Source organism: Phyllostomus hastatus, unplaced genomic scaffold (assembly GCF_019186645.2).
Source record: "Phyllostomus hastatus isolate PE091 unplaced genomic scaffold, TTU_PhHast_1.1 phas_scaffold_182, whole genome shotgun sequence".
Lineage (NCBI taxonomy): Eukaryota > Metazoa > Chordata > Mammalia > Chiroptera > Phyllostomidae > Phyllostomus > Phyllostomus hastatus.
The window spans coordinates 14,738,636-14,761,119 of record NW_025334013.1 but is presented as its reverse complement, the minus strand read 5'-3'; the positions used below and the strand labels follow the sequence as shown (position 1 = coordinate 14,761,119).

The following is a 22,484-nucleotide window of genomic DNA, read 5'->3' as shown; positions in this document are numbered from 1 at the left end:
TGTTGAGTGAGTGAGGGCCAAGGCCAAGTTGAATTCCAGGACAATGGAGCTCCTTTGCTAGAGTTTCTGGGCCCTCTCACTAGGCCCAGAGGTATCACTTCTGCAACACAGCCCTGGGGACGTGTTGCTCCAGTAATGAACTTGAAAAAAAAAGATGTTTATGTTTATATCTTTTCTAAGAGCTAGAGGAGATGACTGTGGAAGAAACCCTGAAGGGTTTAGATGAGGAGAATGAAAAAGTGAGGAAGTGACTGGGGGTCACTGACCCTGGAGCACCACTTCCTCCCACTCCCTGCCTACAGGACGTGTCCCAAGTATAGAGGCAGCAGCGGCACATAGTTGATGTTCTGCAGGAGTTGATGACTGGATGGGTGGATGGTGGATGGATGATGACTGGATGGATGGATGGATGGATGGATGGATGATGGATGGATGGATGGATGGATAGATGATGGATGGATGATGGATGGATGATGACTGAATGGATGGATGGATGGATGATGGATGGATGGATGATGGGTGGATGGATGGATGGATGGATGGAAGATGGATGGATGGATGATGGATGGATGGATGGTGGATGGAAGATGGATGGATGGATGGTGGATGGAAGATGGATGGATGGATGATGGATGGATGGATGAGTGGGTGGATGGATGGATGGTGGATGGATGATGGATGGATGGATGATGACTGGATGATGGATGGATGGATGGAGGAATGACGAATGGAGGAGTGGATGAAGAGTTCAGGAATGTCTCATGGGCGGTCACGACAAACCTGGAGACAAAAGCCCCGGAGAGGAGCTGGGGGCAGGGGAGCATGTAGACCCGCAGGCAGCCAGCCTGTCCCGAGCAGCTAGTCCCGATGGCCTGCGCCGTGTTAACCACACACCTGCCCTCATGTTCAGAGAGAAACGCCTGGAGAGTGGCGATCGGGTGAGGGCTGGCACCACCCTGGATGAGATCTGGCTCCACATCCTGGATCCCAAAGACTCAGACAAGGGCAAATACACCCTGGAGTTAGCTGCCGGGAAGGAAACCCGGCAGCTCTCGACCGACCTCTCGGGGCAAGGTGAGCTGTCCACCTGTCTGTCCTCAGTGAAGACTCCACGGGCTTTGGGGGGATTTCCATCCCCCCACCCAACCTGGCATCGCCCCAAAAGAATACTGGGCTGGGAGGGAAGGGAGTGTGCAGGACCCGTCGGCCCTGAGCCCTGGGGGTCACAGCGGCAGATGCCCTGACACTCCCATTTCCCCCCACCCATTTCCTCCTCACAGCCTTTGAGGACGCCATGGCAGAGCACCAGAGACTGAAGTAAGTTGCCCCCATGTTTCTCAGTGTAAATCACAGGCCCCTTGGTGTGGTGTGAACTGTGCACAGGCACCCTTTCTGGGACCCCCGCCCAGCTCTTCCTCTCCCTCGCCATCCCCTCACCCCTACCTGGGCGGGACTGTCCTTCAGCAAATGGAACCTTGAGCCTTTTTCCACTTGTCTTTTGCAGAGCCTTGGCCATCATCGAGAAGAGTAAGTCCACAGTCTTTCTGTTGTTTTTATTGCTGGGGCTGGGGTGGCTTCCAGGGAGCTGATGCCCCCTCGCAGGCTGCAGAAGTCCCACTGGGGTCTGTGCGGCTCTGAGCCGTCACGGAGCTGCCAGGGAGACCTAGGCGGTAGCAGCGTGAAGACAGACGGACACGGAGTCTGCAGGTACCCGAGACTGTGGGTGTGGAAGTGCCCAGCTTGTGGTGGGAACTGTGCACATGCTGAGCAGGCTCATGGGCAGCGTCAGGTGCAACGTCAGGTAGAACCCAACGGGCAGGGGACAGACAAGAACGAGGCTGGGCTGGCCTCTCCGAGGGAGGTGTAGGGAGAGGGCGACTCTCAAGCTGAAGCTGGTTCTGGCTGTTGGGACATTGGGGCCTCATCTAACCAAGGGCCCAGCCCCAAACCCACATGAACATGACACAGTTTCTTAGCTGCCTGTGGCGCCACCACCAAGTCCATGCACTTGAACTTCATCGGGTCTGCCCTAGCCAGTTCTAAACCCCCCAGTTCTAAGAGGCTGACTGTCTGGTCCCGCTGACCCAGCAGATCAGAAACAGGAATTTCATTGAGGAAATCACTCCTGGTAGCAGAGCAAAGCAGCCCCTGACAACGTGACGCCAAGGAAGGAAACTCAATGGCTTTGAGAAACAGAAGCAACAACAACGAAAACTCTGCTAGCTTGGGGTCATTTGCGGCGGGGGGGGGCGGGGGTGGGGCATGGAATTCTCCCCACATGGAGACATTGTCCCCGAGTGTCCCCGCTTGGCAGGAAGTGCAGGCCTCGACGTTCATAAATATAACCTGGAAGGGGCCCTGGTGGGGGTCTAAGTGGCCGTGCAGTGGGGACTTCTTGCAGGGGGTGGCCTGCCTGGTTGGGGAGAGTACAGCCCGGAGACCCCCTCATCCTGCGCCTCGCCAAGAGGAGTGCTGACATGATCGTGGAGGACCCCGAGCCCGTCACACCGCCACTCTCGTCACTTACCCAGCGAGAATATCTCCTCCCACCCGGAATGCGTGTCCCTGGACAGCACACCTGTCCAGGACTCTAAACACAGAAACTGAATTCACCGTGTACGGTTGCTGGGCTTTGGGAATTGAGAGTCCAGGGAAGGGGACCACTCACCCAGCTGTGAAGCACCCAGTGGACACTCCACAGCACCCATCTCTGGGGCCTTCTCTCCCCTCAGTTCAGTGTCCTGCTCCCCTCACGTCCAGCAGACTCATGCCAGCCCACCAGGCTCTCTGCCTGCCTGATCCGTGCCTTAGGGTCCATGCTGCCCACCCCTGCCGCCCCCACAGCCTCACATGCAGCCTAAGGAACATATTGACTTCTGCTCAGCGACGTACAACCAGTCTTCTCGCCCACCCGCAATGGCCACCAGGTCCCCCCCTTGACCAGACTCACATCCCAAAAGCTTCCATCCCACTTTCCCTGTCCCCCTGTCTAGGGTCTCCGGTTCATCAACCCCTACTGTGTGCATTTTGGCAGTTCAAGGCTCCGAGCAATTTGACTTACCTTCTTTCCCAATTCTTGAGGGAGGGGCACCTCCTTGTCACCTGCAGGCACCGCCCGTCACGATGATGACTTCCAGTCAGTGACAGAAACACATTGTGTCCCCTATCTATCTTCTGTTTATGAAGGCAAGGAAACATGTAACACCAACGTGAAGGTTTCCACCCCCAAATGCTGAAAATAGACAAAAAGGGCATCGCTTAAAAGCAAGCCTCCACTCGGTGGAAACCTGCTTCCGGGAAGCAGTCTGCAGGGGACGTTCACCACGGGGGTCTCACTTTTCCCTTCCAGACCGCGCCAAGGTGGTGAGGGGCCTGCCGGATGTGGCCACGATCATGGAGGATAAGGTACTGACTGTCCCCAGCCCACGGCCCGCAGTCCCACGACGTGTTCCCTCACGCAGCCATCGAAAGTCATGAAACAGCATGGCACTGTGGACTCCAGAGCCCATCTGAGTGACCTCCTGGGTCACCTGCGGTGTAAAGGAAAGCCCCTCAGCCCAGTGTCAGGGGAGGGCTCCCCCTCGCTCGGCCAGATCTCCCGACCTGTTCCCATTAGGAGTTACAGCAGATGGTCCCTAAAAGTCCTTCCAGGGCTGACAGGATGCAAGTCTGACATTCTAGAGAATGGTGGCTACCGTTATTATGGTGCTTACTTTGTGCCAGGCACTCTAAGGCCCACGTGGTGCGTATTTTAGCCTGTCTAACCGTCCAGGCAACCCCATGAAATGGCGTGTGATTACTAGGCACACTCTATAGCTGAGGAAACTGAGGCCCAGAGAGATTAAAGGACTTACCTCAGGCCACACAGCTGGAAAGGGCAGAGCTGAGGCAACCCAGCTCCAGACCTTGAGTATGTGACCGTGATACTATAAGGCTCTGAGTTACAGCTTCTTCAAGAACTTTCACACTCAGTTTATAAATCTTTGTATGAAAGCAGCATAGCCTTATTTGCGTGGTAAAACCATAATGACATATATGCAGCAAAAAGCAGTAAAGCAAAGTGCAGGCCATCCTGGGGCAGATTAATTGTCAGAATAATAATGGTCTGAGGTCCTCACTGGTGAGTATTCTTGTAGAAAAGTTGAGGGTGGGGGACGTGGGGTTAAAGTAAAAAATCTCTCCCCTTAATGTTATCTCTTTATGTGATGCAATAAAACACGCAGAAAGGATTTGTCACAAGGACAGCTGGCGCTGGGAGCTCTCTGGGGCAGTGGGGGCGAATGCCAGGGTTATAATGAGACGACTAAGCATTCCCCTCCCGTCCTCCCAGACCCTGTGCCTGACCTGCGTCATCTCAGGAGACCCCGCCCCTGAAATTTCTTGGCTGAAGAATGACCAGCCTGTCGCCTTCCTTGACCGCTACCACATGGAAGTGAGGGGGTCAGAGGTCACCATCACCATCGAGAAGGTCAGCAGTGAGGACAGCGGGCGCTATGGCGTCTTCGTCAAGAACAAGTATGGCTCGGAGACGGGCCAGGTCACCATCAGCGTGTTCAAGCACGGGGAGGAGCTCAAGGTGCTGAAGGATATGTGACGAGTTACCGCCCGAGGCCTCATCTGCATGGACCAGTAAGGTCAACCAGTGAGTCACAGCCTGGCACGGGCCGCGGGGGCGGGGCAGAGGGGAAAGGGACAAGGTGGAAACCGGAACACGGGGTGGGACGGAGTGGACACACCACAGTGGAACAGCAGAGACCCTGCTGGGGTCCCGCTCCGGGATGGCGGGATCAGCCCTGGACTTGGAACGAGACAGCTACACGCGAGACCCAGTTTCAGGTCCGCACTCTCCGTGAGCCTTGCCTTTCTCATCTACCAGACGGGAGTTCCCACTCCTGGGGATCGTTTATGAACACCCTTTATAAACCATATACCAGTGGTTCTCAAGCTGGAGGACAAAAGGCGATGTCCAAATTTTTGATGGGCACAGCTGGGGCCGTCTCCTGGCAGACGTGTCTATCAGTAGAGGCAGGGGTGCTGCGGAACACCGATACTTCACTGCGGCGTTTCGCAGCACCCCACCCCACGGACTTCCCCAGCCCCACGTGCAAATAATGCCTGGGCTGTCAGCCCTGCCGGAGAGCCCGAGAGCCCAACAGCCCTCTTCTAGGGTACCCTATTTTCCATTCCCGAAAGTTCCACAAACACTCAGCGTGTGCCAGGCTGAGGGTGGCATTGGTAGCACAAAGATAAATAACATCCAGGCCCCGCTCTCGAGGAGCCTTCCGCCCACTGGGAGGCTCCCGGACAAGGCAGAAGCTGAGGGCTATAACACCGTGCAAAGGAAGTGCCGCTGGTGGTCACGGGGGAGAGGCAGATGTGTGTCCCAAAGGGACGAGGACTTTAAAACCCCTCACGGAACTAGCAGGATGGGGTTGGACCCTGAAGAATGAGTCCAAGTTGGCGGGGGTGACGGGACGGGGGCATTTCAAGAGTGGGGCACGGTGAGAGCAAAGCAAGGGGTGGGGTGACGCTGCCCTGGCGGTGCTGGGTGCCACGCCGGTGAGCTGGATGACCTTCGGGACTGCTCCCAGCTCGGGGCTGCTGCCTGCTGCGGCAGACACCAGGCGGCCTTGCTCGACGGACCTCAGAGCTGGGCATTTCAACACCCTCCAATTTCCTTCTTATTGAAAACAAGATTTGGATAGGGTGAGGTTTGTAAAGTTGCAGAATGTTTGTTGTGAAATGTTGGAAAATCATGGAAGCATAAAGGAGAAAATAAAAGCCACCTATAGTTCCAACACTGGAAGATAACTCACCTCTGGTTTCTGAAATGACTGCTGAACTGAAGGACAGAATGAACCACTCCTCCCTCCACCACCTGCACACGCACCAGGCATGGTGGTAACTTGTATCCCCCAGCTCTTGTTCTGGGTTCACAGTGCGGTCAGGCCAGGGGTTCAAGGGTGCAGGGGGTGGGGTGGGGGGCACCTGAACGTGCGCCGGCTGGGAACGGGTATGGGGAGTTGCACAGGTCTTAGAGGCAAACACACCTTGGGTAATTCTGTTCCTTTCTCTGGCCCTCAGTTTCCCACCTGTAAATAAAGAAGCCTGAGCCATGGCGAGGTTAGCGTGTCCAATGCGCCAGGGTTGCAGGTTCGATCCTCTGTCAGGGCTCGTACAAGAATCTGCCAATGAATGCATAACAACAAATCAATCTCTCTCCCTTCTTCTCTCTCTCTAAATCAATAAATAAAATTAAGTTTAAAAAAAAAAAAAGAAGCCTGGAAGTTCATTTCTGACGGCCCTGTCAGCTTGAAACCGGAAAAGGGGGTGTTCATGCTGCCTGTCACCTGCCAGACCCAACAAGCAGAGACAGGGACTGAATCTTTTGGGCGCTTTGTTCAGATGACTGGTGATCTGAGAAGATGGCAGGTTATGTACCCTCACAGGCGGTCTTCAATTCCATTTTAAACCAACCCTTATTACAAGAAGAAGAAAAGTGTAGGTAAGGGGATTGGAATTCAGGGGAGAAGTTAATCAGATAAAAAGCTGCAGCGTTCTATCACCTGCGCCCTGTGCGGTGGGTGTCTCCCCCTGGAGCACAGTGACTCAGATGCTGCCTTGATTGCTTGCCGTCCTCAGGAGGCACAAAGGTGGAACTGCTTCTGGTCTCCTGGTGTCAGGGTGGGGCATCCCTTCCATTCCTGAAATAATAGCTTTTCACATACATTGATTACTAAGCTTATTAGCTATTACCTGAAACTAAAATTTTTCCAACATTCAAGTCCCCCATCAAGCTGACACTAAGATCCTTAGTGCTTCCCACTCAGTCCTCCTTTGCTTTTCCTTTCTCTTGACATGATAGAGAAAAAGGCTCATTCTCCTTCTCCCTCCCACTCTTGTACTTGGAATCTCAGCGGAGAGACTTGGCTTCTTACATGTGCTGAAGGAAAATGTCACCAATCTCAAAGAAATCAGAAAGCACAGTATCCATGCACGTAACTCCCAATAGCAGTCTGGGTGTGCTTATTACATATGTATTTCATCTTCTCACAAAGCACCCTCCCTTCTCCTTCACGCAGTCATCGCCCCAACACAGGGAGGGAGCAGAGATTGTGATAATGACAGTAAATCTCTGAGCATTCTCATACTGATAGGGGAACTCACTGAGTTAAAGATTTCAGCCTTAGTTGATAGGCTTAAGTGATTCAGGCGTGTGGGAAGCTGTTGTTCCAGGAACCAGAATGCAGACTACTGACTCCAGGAAGTCACAAGCAATTCAACCTTTGTGCCCCAGGGGGCCTGCCGGTGCTGGAGAGGGTATGTGAGTTCTTGATCAACAGATAAAAAAGTACTAGGAAAATCACTCCAGGTCCTCAACTCTTATCCGATTGACCTTTTTTCCAAATCCCTTACCTTCCCCTTCTTCTCATAAAAAAGTCAGCTTGAGATGTTAAGACGGTTTTTTGGGAGGGTACATAACCCACTGTCTTCTCAGATCACAGCCTCTGAATAAAGCGCCTACAAAGATTCAGTCCTTGTCTCTACTCACTGGTTCTGGTAGTGACAGGCAGCACGAACACCAGCTTTTCTGGTTTCAATATCTCAGTAGTCACCAGATTAATGGAACAGCATCACCAGCCCCATTTTCACAGACACGGCAGCTGAGAACCTGAGTGGTAAATGGCAGGGTCAAGACAAGAACAAGAGTCCCTGGGTCCTGGTTTCATTCTGCTCAGGACATTCTGCTCTGCGATGCTGGCCCTGAGCAACGCAGAGGGGTACGTGGAGCCCAGAGCCCGGAGGTGAAGCAATCATACATTCTCAATAAACATGTGAGAACTGCCAAAGGAAGGAATGAGCAAATCAGTGAGCAGATGTGTAAGTGGAAGTGGCTTCTTGGCTCCATCTGCCCAGAAGGGTAGAATTTTCTCCAGCAGAGGAGGTGGACTGGGTGAGTGACTATGGTACACGGCAATTTGTCACGAGTTCTCCCAGTAGCATTGACCCATTTATCCCACTGTTGGCCCTCCTGGAACACAGTGTGAGCACCCCCTGTTGGCAGGAAATGAGCTTTGCATGCTAAGAAGGCACTCAGAAGCAGTGCATCCTGGGGCTGAAGTTGCTGTGAACTCTGCTATTTGATGAGAAACCAATCTGGGAGCTGAGCTGTTGCGCTGCAATGGACAGTTTCTGTTTGTCCAGTCTCCCTGGACAGAGTCCCCAGAGCAGCACGCTTGAGCAAGCTTCCTGAAGACCCACCGTCGCCATCACCCTTGTCTGCTCTGCCCTCTCTTCGCTGCTTCCATCTCCCAGGTCCCAGGCTCAGCTGGATTCTCCTTTAGGGTCCCACCCAGGAAGACGTGGACAGGGCAGGTCCCAAGAGTGAGACAGAGGGCATGGAGGTCCCTGGGAACTTTCATTGTTCTCTTGGTTCTTTCCATTTAATCCCACTGAAACCTCAACCCACTCAGGTAGGAGAAAGTAGGATGCACCTTGCTGAAGGATATTGTGATATAATAAAAAATAAATGTTTAGTCTTTGTCCCTGGTTCCTGACTCACAGCTCCTAACCCCTGGAAGCTCTAGGTGATGTGTCTTTTGTATGCTAATGACTTCTGACCGGGGAGCTCTTAGAGGACGGCAGCTGGTCTCCAGAGAGACCAAGGCATGATCACAGGCTTGGAACTTACAGCCCTACCCCCCAACTTCCAGGGAAGGGAGAAGGGCTAGAGACTGACTGAATCACCAACGATCAATGATTTGATCAATCATACCAAAGTAACGAAACCTCCATAAAAATCCCTGAATGATGGGATTGGCAGGGCTTCCGGGTTTGTGGGCACATCCAGGTTCTCGGAGGGCGGTACAGCCAGGAAGGGCGCGGGAACTCTACTCCATACTCCTTGCACCTCTTCCCCTGGTTGCTCATTTGCATTCTTTATAATGAACCAGTAAATGGAAGCAAAATGTTTCCTTGAGTTTTGTGAGCTGTTCCAGCAAATTATCGAGTCTGAGGAGGAAGTCGTGGGACCCCTCGGTGTACAGCTGGTTAGTCACAGGTGCAGGTGGCACTGAGACTTCCGACTGGCGTCTGAAGTGAGGGTGGTCTTGTGGGACTGAGCCCTTACACCTGTGGGATGTGCCACTGACCTTGGGTGGGTAGTGTCAGAGCTGAAGCAACATGTCAGGCTAACAGTTCTGACATCCGGGAACCGGGGGTTTGGAGAACTGGTTGTTGGTGTGGAAAAACCCACGCATTTGTTGCCAGAAATGTTATGAACCAAAACAAGTTCAGAGTTATAAATCAACCACCTCCCTCCCCCCAAAATGGGTCTTTTCCATTTCATCTATTCTGTATCTCCCGAGCCCAGGGTAGTGGGTGGTGGTGGCACGTCATCATCCAGTGAGTCCCCAGCTTCACCTCATTCTCCTCTTCCCGGTCTGTGCCCAGTGGCCCCCACTCCTGCCCGTGCGGCTCCCAGCATCCTGCTTGCTGGGCCCCTCTTTTCCCCCCTCACTCTAACTCCCAACTGCTCCTTGTATTACGCTTTTATTGGTGCATCCTGGGAAATGTCTCAGTTGGTCTAGCCTGGTCCCGGTGTCCTGTATGGGGCTCAGAAAGTCAGGAACTTGGTCTCCCTTACCTGCTGGAGCCCAGCAGCAAACACAGCACCGCAGCGTTCTCCAGGAACCCTCGTGGACCTCTCGGCAGGCTGGGCTGCAGGCAGCCAGGAGGGGTGTGCAGGCTGAAGGAGGCCGGGCAGCCAGTGGATGTCCCCTTCATCACACCACCAGCCACCACTCCGCCCCCACACCCGTTCTGCCACCTTTCACACACATCAGTCCCTTTCGAATACCTGCCATCCTTGGCCTAGAAGCATTGAGAGTGATAAACAGGAAAAATAGAGGAAGCAGGAGCCCCAGTGGAAAATGACCGGCCTGTCTAACAATTCACATCCACCCACTCGGCCTCAGCCGCTGCTGCTCTAGTCAGATGCTTTCGATGCCTTAAAATTTCCAAATCACTTCAAGCGACTTGGGTGACATTCAGAAGCAACATTCCCCAGATGTCTCCAGTTACAGGAAGCCAGATTTCTTATTTTCGGCATTTGAGAAAAGTATAAATCCTGGGGCTGGAGAAGTTTCAGCCAAGAAGTGCCCCACGTTGAGAGCAACACCAATTGCACAGCCTGCAAGGAACGTGCCTCTCCTCTCCGAGGCCTCCCAGAAGTCTCTGCGCCCGGCTTTTCTAAACCATCGCTTTCTGAGCTAGCAGATCTAAAGAAGGAGAAACACCGGCCACACAAAAGTCTCTTCATTCCAACCATAGAAATGTTCAGAGTGAAATGAGTCTTTGTGTTTGCTTTAAAATACTCCAGTTTGGGGGGGAAAGGTTAGCAAGATATTGATAATTCTCTTGAAGCGGGGTGATAAATACATGGGGCTCACACTACCCTTCTCTCTACTTTTGTGTTTGCATTTCTTTATACTAAGAAATTGGAAAGATGCCATGGGAAATCAGTCCTCAGCTGCCTTTTCATCTGGAGTCCTATTAATTACATACCCAGCAATTAGTCAAGGGCATCGGACACAGGCAAGTGAGCACAGAGTTCCTCTCTTGCAGGCAATTTATACAGCCCTTCATTTTTTTAACCTCACTAATTAAAATTAATGGTAATGTAGATGCCCTATGAGAAAGAATGGCTCTAGTTTTTACACATCCGAATGATTCATCAACTCTGCATTCACTCAACACAATCTTTACTGAACTTATGATATGACAGGAACACACAAAATTAAAGCTTGATGCTATCATCTGAGGTCCAGCTTCACTTTACGTGATGTGTGACTTGTTATTTAAGCCTCTTGCACCTCGTCTGAAAAAGAAGGACTGCTGTAAGAATCACCAATTGATTCACCAATTGACACGGGCCCTGCCCACATGAGAAACACCATGTACCAGACCTGCAGACTGCTTGTGAGAGAAAAATGAGCCCCTGAGGGCTATGGCACCATAAATCAGGTTTTTGGTCCCTCAGAGCTAAAAGCACTCCCAAATCACGCACCCACTTGTTAAGATTATTTTGGTGTTCTCCATGCTAGGCTTAACAGAGTTGAGAGATCTCACACATAATTTTACACTCTGCGTTTTTCATGTGTCATTAAACCATGAGGATTTTCTCACATCACCAAAAAGCATTCCAAAACCCCATTTTAGTGTTGGATGCGGGGATACTTACCAAGCAACGAGTACAGTGCCTGATAGAAGGGAAACGAACAGTAGGTTTCCCCTGGCAGCCGCTCCGGGCCTGGGAGCGGGGCCCTGGGGGCCGCAGTCTGGGGAGGGGGGGAGACAGGCTGGTCGATCCAGCTGCGATAGCATCGAACAGTGTCTTCCGCACATTTTTTGAGTGATGACACTATAGACTCTTCCACACACAGGAGCCCACAGCCTCACAGGGGAATTTTAAAGCAGTTATCGGTTGTGTTTTTCTCAGTTTCAGAAATTACAAATGCTTCTGGTAGGAAGATTAGACAAGACAGAAATGAATAAAGAAGAAAAGCAAAAACATCCACCAGCCGGAAATAAGCACAGGGGGAAGACATAGTTTGTTTATTAACTAACCTAACAGGTATTCCCACCCTTTCCCCATTGCCACTAATAGGGGACTCAAGACTTGGAAAATTTTAGCTTAAGGTAAATAGCCATAAATCTAGCAGGTAATCTGTATGTTAAGCTTTCCTTTCAGAAACTACAGATAAGGCCCATCCTGGCGCCTGGGAAAAGCAGCTGACCTCCTGGGGCATTGGCTAGAGATTACCGCCTGGAGACATCCGTACCAGGAAGAAGCAGGTGACTACCCATCCCTCTTGGAGACAGCTAACTGCTCAGGACAGGAATGTTGCAGCTGCTGAATTTCAAAGCCCTTACCGTACCTTGCTTGTCCTCCCCCACCCCCCTTATAAAAGATCTGGCCAGGAAAGAGAAGGCAAGATGGTTTGTTAGGGTATGAACCCGCCATCTTCTCAGATCGCCGGCCATCTGAATAAAGCACCCATAAAAGATTCAATCGCTGTCATTGCTTATTGGATTTGGTAGTGACAGGCAGCCCAAACGCCGGTGTCTTTTCTGGTTACACCACCTCCACTCTGCAGACTTTGAAGCTACAAAGTCACATCCCCAGGGCCCTTGTAGCTGGGGACGGCCACAGGACATGGCTTTGGTCGAAGACACCTAAGCAGAAATGTGCTGGGGCACCTTGGTAGGGTCTGGGGGATCCTGATACAAGGAGCAGACGCTGCAGGCACAGTGTCACCCCCCTTCTTCCTTCCTGCCTCAAACGTGGACATGGTGCCTGGAGCTGGGGCAGCCATGTGGGACCATAAGGAAAAGAGAGTGGCAGGGATACCCCCTTGACCCCCCCCGGGGTCAGCCACCAGGCCCTCGAACCTCCAGACTGCTTGTGAGAGAAAAATGAGCCCCTCAGGGCTATGGCACCATAAATCAGGTTTTTGGTCCCTCAGAGCTAAAAGCACTCCCAAATCATGCACCTACTTGTTAAGATTATTTTGGTGTTCTCCATGCTAGGCTTAACAGAGTTGAGAGATCTCACACATAATTTTACACTCTGCGTCTTTCATGTGTCATTAAATCATGAGGATTTTCTCGCATCACCAAAAAGCATTCCAAAACCCCATTTTAGTGTTTCTCTATTATGTAGTCATGTATCATTTCCATATTGTTAGAAATAGTTTCCAACTTTTCACTACTATAAATAAAACTGGGATAGACATCCTTGTACATAGATAAAAAAAAAGTATTTGCCGGCATCTCTGGAAAATTCTCTAGGATAGATTGTAGAAGAGAAATTACTGGGTCGAAGGGCATGAATCACGAGGTTGAAAACATGAGCCACAAGCCAGAACGGGAACCAGCAACCAGGGGTGGCGCCCGGGCCTTCCCCTCGGGTCACAAGTTAGTCGATCAGCCAGCACACACTTCCTGAGCTGCTGTTTCGCTCTAGGCTCCGGCAATACAGTGATGAGCAGAACAGACACGGGCCCTGCCCACATGAGAAACGCCACGTACCAGATGGCTACCCGGAGAGATGGCTGGCTGTCTTGGACCGTGGCCAACTGATAAAAGGACAGGCTCACCCTAAAAGTTAGGAAGTCAAAGCCAACTGAGAAAAGCATTTGTGATCTGTATGGAAGCTCTAAGGGTAATCTGCATAAGATACAATCACAACCCAGCATCATGTTCGGTGTGCCATTCTCAAAAATGCTGTTGCAAAAAAAATATTGAGGTGCGTGGAAAGTTGTTCAGAATGTTCAGAATAGATTTTAAAAAGCAAAAGGCAGATTTCATCTGGCTGGTGTGGCTCGGTGGATTGAGTGCCAGCCTGTGAACCAAAGGGTCGACAGTTGGATTCCCAGTCAGGGCACGTGCCTGGGTTGAGGGCCAGGTCCCCAGTAGGGGGCATGCGAGAGGCAACCACACATTGCTGTTTCCCTCTCTCCTTCCTTTCCCCCCTCTCTAAAAGTAAATAAATAAAATCTTTTAAAAAAATCAAAAGGCAGATTTCAAACAGTGTACAGAAGGTGATTTTATTAAAATGAAAACTTTATCTTTTAGAAGACTAGAATAAACATCCACACGTTAGTGAATTCTCTGGATGGTGGGATTACAACTCATGTTTATTTTCTTCTCTTATCTGTGTTTTCAAAATCTCTATAATAAACTTGCCTTACATTTTTTTTTCCAAAGAGAAAAAAATACATAGGCCTCACGCACGCCCCCACCTGGGGACCTGGCCCGAAACCCAGCCATGTGCCCTGAGTGGGAACCGAACCAGTGACCCCTCCAGTTCACAGGCTGGCACTCAATCCACTGAGCTACACCAGCCAGGGCTTGATCATTTTGATATTTGGTGCCCTCACGGCTTTGGGCAAATGGAAATACGTCAAAAAATCTTAGCTGGCAACAGAGAGTTAAAAGGAAGCCAAAAAAGCAATCACGAACTTCAGGAACCTGGGCTGGGTGAAGTATCCCTTTAGACTCAGAGCTACTGTAAGGTGAACTGTAGCCAGGCACTAGGGCCTTGTGGTGGGACACGGGGGTTGCATGTAACCCCCTTACCAGCTCCATGAGGCAGGTTACTCGTATAATTCCCTGTTTGGTTTACCTGAGAAACTCGTTCCTTTCAAAAACATGTGTCGAGCTCCTACGGTGAGTCAGGCACTGTTCTAGGCATCGGGGTCTGCCTTCTGGTGGAAGGGAGAGAAGGAGCACGTGAACGAAGAAACGATAATATCATCAGGCACATTCCCCAAACCGGAGAAAACACGGCCTCGAGCAGACACTCGTACACTTCACAGTGGCATTATTCACACCAGCCAAAAGGTAAAAACTCACAAGTGTTTATCAACAGAAAAATGGATAAGCAAAATGTAGTATATACATACAATGGAATATTATCTATTCTTTAAAAGGAATAAAATTCCGACACATGCTATAACGTAGATGAGACTTGAAAGCCAGACACAAAGGGGCAAATATCATATTTATTCCATGTATAAGAGGAACCTACAACAGGCAAATTCATGGAGATAAAAAGTAGGATAGAGGTCGCCGAGGGCTGGGAGGAGGGAGTGGGGAGTTACTGTTTGATGGGTATCCAGCTTCTATTTGAACTATCTGTTCTGGAAACAGAGAGCGGTGATGGTTACACAACATTGTGAATATACACTGCTGGTGAATTGCACACTTTAAAAACTGGCAAACTATCTGTCTGCAGGGAGAGAAGTTTAACCTACCGCATGGTAAATGTGGGTGCTCTCCGTGGGCAGACCCCAAGGGGGCTGTCAGGAGACAGACACCCAAAAAGAAATCTGCCCAAGAGAGTTTCCTGCCAGAAGCCAGGCGGCATCCCAGCAAAGAGGCTGGCTCTCAGGCCCCCAGACACAGCAGCCGAGGCCTGGTGGCCAGCCGGAGGAGGCGTCTGTCCCCCGCTCGGTGGAACTGCAGTCGGTGGTCCCCAGGGAGAGGACCTCAAAAAAATCCACAAAAACCAGCCCACAAGTCACCCTTGGGCTTCTACCACACCCCCAGGCACCAGTGCCAGATGACTACTGAAGCCACCGAGGAAGACCTTTTCTTCCCCCTCCCCCAGCCCTGGGGGGACCCAAAACAGCAGCGGGGGTAGGGGTGAGGGGCGCGAAGGTGGAAGAAGCAGAGAAGACACCTACACAACATTGTCTCCGCCCAGGATTCTGAGCCTGGGGAAAGGGAAATTCATCTGGATGAGTGGGCCGTTTTTATCTCAGCCTGGAGTGGACTTTTTTTTCACCCTGTCGGCCAAACCCACGATGAGGGTGAGGCCCTGAAGACGGCGAGTGATGAGGCCCTCGCCTCTTGGTTCCTTCCTGCACCTCTGAATGACGTTCATTCCGTTTCCTAAGGCTGATTCCTGCCTGTGCTCTTTCATAATTAAATAAGGTGAGGTCTCTTTTCCTGGAAGAATTAAAGCCCTGTTATGTACAAATACCGTTTCTGCCACTGTTGCTAAGAAACTCCTTCAGGATATTAATCTCCACTGGAGACCAACCCTGTCCATTTCAAGCAACAGTGGTGCTCATTTCACTTGGAAAGTTGTTGTTAAACATCTCAAAATTCTTCCTGATTCAACATAGTTTCTATTGTCTCTGTGATCCCCAGAGTTCAGAAGCAATTTCATTTTTTTTTCCTGAAAGGTGAGGTTAGCTAAAATATTGTGCCACTAAAAATATTAAATGGCCTAAATTATTCCTCTTTGGGTAACAACCATTGCAGAAACTCCAACAGGTAAATTAATCTGAGCTCATACCATCTTGTCAGAAGAAGACACATAAAAAATAATTCTGATTTACCCCATGAAGGAAGGAAGGAAGGTTGGTTTCAGGAAACAGAAATCACATCAGAGATATGGACAGAGAGAAGTTAATATAAAGAATCGTTAATGAGGTACAATGTTGTTCCCTTGGTAACCAAAGGGTGAAAGGAGGAGACTGAGCCCTCCCAGAGGTGGCAAGCGCAGGAAGCAGCTAAGCTCGCCAGGGCAGGGGAAACAAAGGGAGGAGCTGAAACTGAGAAACTCAGAGGCAAGCCCTGCAGAAGTGAAACTCAGACCCCTGAGGAGGAGGCGCTGCTTGGCTGGTGCTGGTGCTGGTGAGGGTGATGCCTGCCAACGCTTCTGCTGTTAGAAGCGTCAGCTGCTGGAGTAAGAGCTGTTGCTGGGGAGACTCTGATGGGAACAGGAAACAAAGCGAAGGAGCGAGTCCCTTCTTCCTCCTCCACCAGCCTCGCAGCCTCCTCTAGCGTCATCTATCTGCTGAGTCCAATGGTGACCAACTTGGGGAGCAGAAATGTAGTTTGCAGAGTAGAAGCCATAACTTGTAAGTGGCACAGTAATAAATAGATAAATTATGTTTGAAAATGGTAAGGGTAATGGGGGAAAAGAAGAGCAAGGTGAAAAGGATTGGGAGTGTTATATTTTAAATAGGGTGATCAGGGCGGGCCGCGCTGAGAAGGTAACTTCGGAGCTGGCACTTAGAGCCAGGAGGTTTGCCACTGATTGCACAATGGCCCCATTCAATGTGCCCTTGAGGCAGCCACTGCACTTCCAACATCTGCCTAGGGCCGGCAAAATTCGCTCCTCACCCGGGCTTTCCTCACCCACACTGATATTTAGGAGGCAGAACTGCTCAAATTTCTCACCTTTCCCTTCCCAATCCTATGTAAACAGGCTCTGACCTGACTCCCTGGGACATGGGCTCACAAAGATCTCTCCTGAAACTGTTTTCCATTAACTTACCTGAGGGGCTTATCACAGGTGGGGTCCCCTGGCACGGCTGCATAGGCCAAGAGCATTCTAGAGAAAGCGTCTTCCCTAAAACAAAGACTTGCCAAGTACACACACACACACACACACACACACACACACACACACACCCCAGGCATTTGTGAGGCTAGGAAGACACCGATGCCCGGGCTGGGAATAGCAAACTGGTGAAAGCTACCCATTTATCTCAGAAGCCACTTCAGACAATTGGCATATTCCACTGCACAAAAATATGAAAGCTTTTAGATAAAACTTAAAGCCTTCGTTGAAACACAAACTAAAACCACAAAGAAATGCCACAACGCACCGTCAGAGCGGCTGGACTGAAAAGACCGGCGGTGGAAATGACAAGTGCTCACCAGGACCTGGAGCAACCAAGATGCTCGTCTCCTGCTGGTTGGGGCATAGATGGGGCAACCTCTTTGGAAATCTGTTCACATATTTAGCTTCCGATTTTTCTAAAGCTAAATATACGTCTATCTTCTCATTCTGCAAGTCCGGTGCTAAGTGTTCAAGAGAAGTAACTGCACAAAAAGACATGGACAGGAATGTTTTGCATAAGAGCTATTAACTGGAAACAATTTGAAATCAACAGACAAACAGATGAATAAACTGTGGTAGTTGTACAATAACAACAGCAACAACTAAACAGCTTTTTAAAAAAGATTTTATTTATTTATTTTTAGAGAGAGAGGAAGGGAGGAGAAAGAGACAGAAACATCAATGTGTGGTTGCCTCTCACATGCCCCCCACTGGGGACCTGGCCCGAAACCCAGGCATGTGCCCTGACAGGGAATTGAACCGGCAACCCTTTGGTTCACAGGCTGGCACTCAACCCACTGAGCCACACCAGCCAGGGCAACAAAACAGCTCTTTGCATACTCAACAGTATGGATGAATCTCAAAGACAGAAGGCTGAACAAAAGGAGCCACACACAAGAACATACACTGTATGTACAAGAACAGGCAAAGCTGATGATAACAGAAGTCAGAATTGTGGTTCCCTCCAGAAGCGGGGTGGCATACACTCGGAAGAGGCATGAGGAAGTTCTCTGAATTGCTGAAAACATTGTCCATCTTGATTTGGGTTAGGATCACATGGATGTATTCATATCAAAAAAATCTATCAGTCATTTAGGTTTAGTGCAGGCTATGAATTTCTCAATACGTGCCTAACCCTCAGTAGAAAAACTAAAGCAGGGAGGCAGGCAGGCAAGGGTCCTTCCTGAGGATGCGCAGTAAGGAGTCACAGGGTCTGGAATCACCTGCCGATCGCTCAAAGCGGACGTGTTAAATCCATCAGCCAGGATGCAGCTTCATAAGTCAAGATAAACACAACAGGACAAACCAATTACAAACAAAATTCAAGCTGATGTAAAAATCTTTAGTGCTGACACTAGTCAGCTGTATAAGCTGGCCAAGTAAGTGCCCTTGAGGGACGGCTAAGAAGAAAAATCCTTAAAATGCTAAAAATCTTGTCCTATTAGTTTCATGTCTGTGTTTCCTCTTTTATGACACATGATGATGCTCTGAACCTTCCTATGGACAAGTAAAACAGGTGCCAATTTAAAGGACAGGTATATAAATACACACACACATATATGAATCAAAATGGTTCCGGTATAATGCTTATCCAACTATAATTTGATAATTACTTTTTTAGAATGATAGAGGAGAGTGTGGAAATTTGGCTGGCTCTCAGTATTTAGGCAAACATTTAAAATAATCATGATTCTCTGTCTCCACAGTAAAATATAAATATCTGAAACCCCTTGACCACACTGGTGACAAAAGCCAGCTCACTAACCAGCTCACACAGGGCATTGTTCAGACAGCCGGTCTGAGAGACACGTTTTCCCTCTTTAAGACGGTTCCGGAGATAGAAAAAGCATCTGATTTCGCCACTAAAGAAACAACACAATGTTCCACATTATAGTTTGCCTGGATAAACTGTGACGTAGCCATACCTTTTAATATTGTGCAGCACTTAAAAATCATGCGGTAGACATGACCAATAAACATATAAAAAGATGCTCAACTTCATAGAAAATCAAACACATGTACGTTTAAACCTAAAGATACGCATTTCACGGGGTTATCTGTAGTGAAAGAAAAAGGAGCCTGGGAACAGCCTCAGTGTCCATCAACAGGGGAACAGATTAAATAAGTCATGGGGCAGGACCCCCTCGCCATGCAGGGGTCACTGCGCGGGCATGAAAAGAATGAAGCAGATCTGTATGCATTGACAAGATATCTGTTACATGTAACGAATAGTATGTGCAGAGAAGCTTTCTCACCTAAATTTCAATGTCTGCAGATTCGCAGACATTAAAACTCCAGAAAAAAGAATGCCAGCTCTCCCCTCCACCAACAGATGGCATCGGCTGGAGTGAGAGGTGGTTTTGCACGCACCGTTGGGAACGGCACATGGTCCGGTTTGTTACTCGATCCGTTTGCTGTCCGTGTGCCCAGGTAATTTTTCATACATTATCCACCCCGAAATAGCCAATAAGCATAAAGCCAGTGAGAACCTCGAAGGCACCAGGAAGAGGCAGTTATGAAAGAAACAAATGTAGAAATACGTTTACTTTGAAAATGGTGAGGAAATGAGGAAACTAATGTTACATGTGCACATGGAAGGAACTGTCACCGTGGGAACAGTTTTAAAAGACAAAACGTAAAGCCTGCACTAGGGGAAAAGATCTACACTTATGCAATCAAGAGTAAGCAGGGGAAAAGGAAAAGTGAAAATGATGAAAGGGAAAAACTTTTGGTCTGTGTGGCTAAATTATGAGAATCAAATCAGGTACCTATCAGCTGATGTCTGCATAAGTAGTGGCAACAGTCCAAGTTTAAATCCAAATGTAGGTCAGCCTGACGAATTTAATGAGAGGGAAGGGAGTGAGCCCCAGGGCCGTAAGCATCCCCACCCCAGGTAACCCCAAGTTACTGGGGACCTCCCCCACCCCCTCAAAGGTCTCCTCCCCAGGCTGCAGCTACCTACCCATCACACTCAGGTTCAAGACAGACCCCGCCCACAGGCAGGGTGGCCGGGCAAAGAGGAGAAGGGTGGCCTCACGGTCATTTTCCATTGGTTCTGGAATGTATGTTTTCCTCTGGCTTCAAGAGTTCCTCCAGAGCTGATTTTAAGGAAGAGACTAATCCAAGCTGGTTCAACATCTAAAATGTGGGAGCTTGCCGTATCTTTTAAAATTGTGTTTTAGATTATTGTTGAAGCACCTTTTGCATGCAGAAAAATGCACAAGGCTTAAGTGTGCAGTTTGGTGAGTTTGGACAAATATATGAAAGAAGAATACCAACACCTAGAACGAGATGTAGGACAGCGTTACCAACACAGAGAGTTTTCTTCATGAACCTGACGACCCCTTGCCAGTCGGGCCGCTTCAGAGGCGGGCGCAGTTCGGATTTTTACAAGCACGTGTTAGTGCCCACCTGCTCGGTGGAATTATACAGTATTACCCTCTGGTGTCTTGCTTCTTTCACTCAACCCTAAATATATTTCTAAATCATAAAAGAAAACTTTCCTTTTGAACATAGGTCAGAGGGTGGCTGAACTCATTTAGCTGAAGTCCTTGTACCAACAAAGTACCCTTTACTCTGGGGGTACCCACTTCGGTTATCTGGGGAAAAATGCCTAAAACAAATGGCTCATCCTAACACAAAAATACGTAAGGAAGCGTAACTGACTGCAAATAACGTAGCAAACACGGAGTCCCCATATAAAAACTGAATATCCCTTGAAATCCAGGTTTGAAATTGTCACTCTTGGTCCCCAAGGAGCGGCAGGCAGGCTGGATTCTCAACTCCATGCCCTGTTTCCCCCTCTCTCCCCACCTCGTGGAGCTTCCTTAATCTCCCAAAAGTCTGCTCTCACCCTAAAAAAGTCCCCTCATGCTTATCAAGTCCATGGGGAGACTTCCAAACCATATTCTACTTACTAGAATTTTCTTTTCAGCATTTTTTTTTCCTCCTCAAAAGAACCTTTTCCCTTCTGCTGGAAAAATGAAAAAAGAACCCTTTCATTTAAGAAGTCAGAGACCATGACCTCCAGAAACGGTTCCCAACAAAGAGATCTGTGGGTGAACAGAAATCTCCAAGAACTGTCACAGTAACACACCAGGGTTTGTATCTGTGGTCTGTATGCACGGATGAGGTCCATCAACAGATCGATCGTGGTTTTGAGGCAGGCTAGTGAGCCAGGACCAGCAGGACAGGGAAACTGAGGCAGATGGCTAAACAAGCAGTTTGCAGGCATCTAGTGAATCCTATCTTCCCCAAACCAAGGACACTGAAGGGTAAATGTTTACTCTTCCTTCCGTCCTTGGAGGAGGAAAGAAGAGTGGAGAACCTTAAACCTCCTCCCTAACCAGGGGGTAAACAGCTTAAATCACCCTTCTCAGGGAGATAGCAGAAATCCAATTAGTGCCATTTGCCAACCACATCCAAGGACAGGTGAAGTTATGGTGATAAGTCTCATTTTGGCACATCAGCATAAAATTGATGACTATTCTATTGAGAACCTCCCCTAAACTCCCAGCTTTTAAAGCCCCTCAGAATGAAGGCTCCGGTCAGTGCCCGCTGGAACCTGCCCCCAAGGCCCCCTTCTCTCTGACGTGTCAGTGAGCCAGAGCAGCCCCGCCCAGGCTCACTCCCCCACCCAGTCCCTCTCCGGCTGCTTCCGCGGTCCCGAGCCCCTCCCTGTTTCACTGTCCCCGGCTTCAATAAACATACTCTCAAAATCACCAGGGCTCACGTCGGCTGACGTGGCTCCATGGGTTGGGTGCCATCCCGAGAACCGAGAGCTTGCTTGTTTTGATCCCCGGCCAGGGCACGTGCCTGGGTTGTGGGCCAGGTCCCCCGCTGGGACGTGAGAGAGGCCCCCCAGGTTTGTCTCGCACGTGGATGTTTATCTCTCTCTGTCTTTGTCCCTCTCTTCTCCTCTCTCTAAAAATAAATGAAGTCTTTTAAAAAATAAAATGAAATAAGTCATCTGGACTCGGGCTGTGAAATCTTTCCTACACGGTCAAGAAACCCACACACTACAGGCCACCTGAGAAGACCCGCTCGGGGCCAGGTCCCCTGTCCGGCAACATCTTCGACAGCTAACATGTGGGAGAGGGCAGGGCCCCAGCTGCCTCCTCCTGGGGTTCCTGGTCCCTCACTCTGTCTCTCCAGGGGGTCTCTCCTGTTCTCTGCCCCAGGGCGATTTGCTCCAGACCGCACACCTGGCTGCCCCTCCTGGGCCAAAGCCCCGATGTTCCCCTGTGGTGGCCCCTAATGTACCTTTGAACGCTGCCCAGGGCACCAGTCCCGTCGGCTGGCCCTCCAGTGCGGGCATCATGCCATTGGCTTGGACACACAGCTCACTGTCATTGCCCCTCATCCAGGCAGCAGCTTAGAGTCATTTCTCCACGGCCATGGCCAAGCCCTTAGCAACTGTCAAAGACAAACAAAGCTGGGCATGAGTTCAAACAGCAAAAACAGATTTTTCTCGGGAACTACAGATAGTCAGGAAATTGCTGAGCTCCATTCCAATTTGCAAAGGGCATTGTAAAGGGAGAAAGAGAGAGTCGGGAGAGGA

At 49.8% G+C, this 22,484-nt stretch overlaps 1 protein-coding gene across 1 annotated transcript in view; it reads left to right on the top strand.

Annotated features, from left to right (window-relative positions):
• The window catches only part of MYOM3 (myomesin 3), a 48,942-nt gene extending 42,701 nt beyond the window's left edge, over nucleotides 1-6,241 (top strand). The window contains exons 33-37 of the mRNA XM_045859745.1: nucleotides 911-1,074; nucleotides 1,281-1,317; nucleotides 1,505-1,527; nucleotides 3,350-3,405; nucleotides 4,331-6,241. Coding sequence (XP_045715701.1) covers nucleotides 911-1,074; nucleotides 1,281-1,317; nucleotides 1,505-1,527; nucleotides 3,350-3,405; nucleotides 4,331-4,594 — 544 coding nt within the window. The 3' untranslated portion in view covers nucleotides 4,595-6,241. The remainder of the gene's footprint in view (nucleotides 1-910; nucleotides 1,075-1,280; nucleotides 1,318-1,504; nucleotides 1,528-3,349; nucleotides 3,406-4,330) is intronic.
• The last annotated feature ends 16,243 nt before the right edge of the window (nucleotides 6,242-22,484 follow it).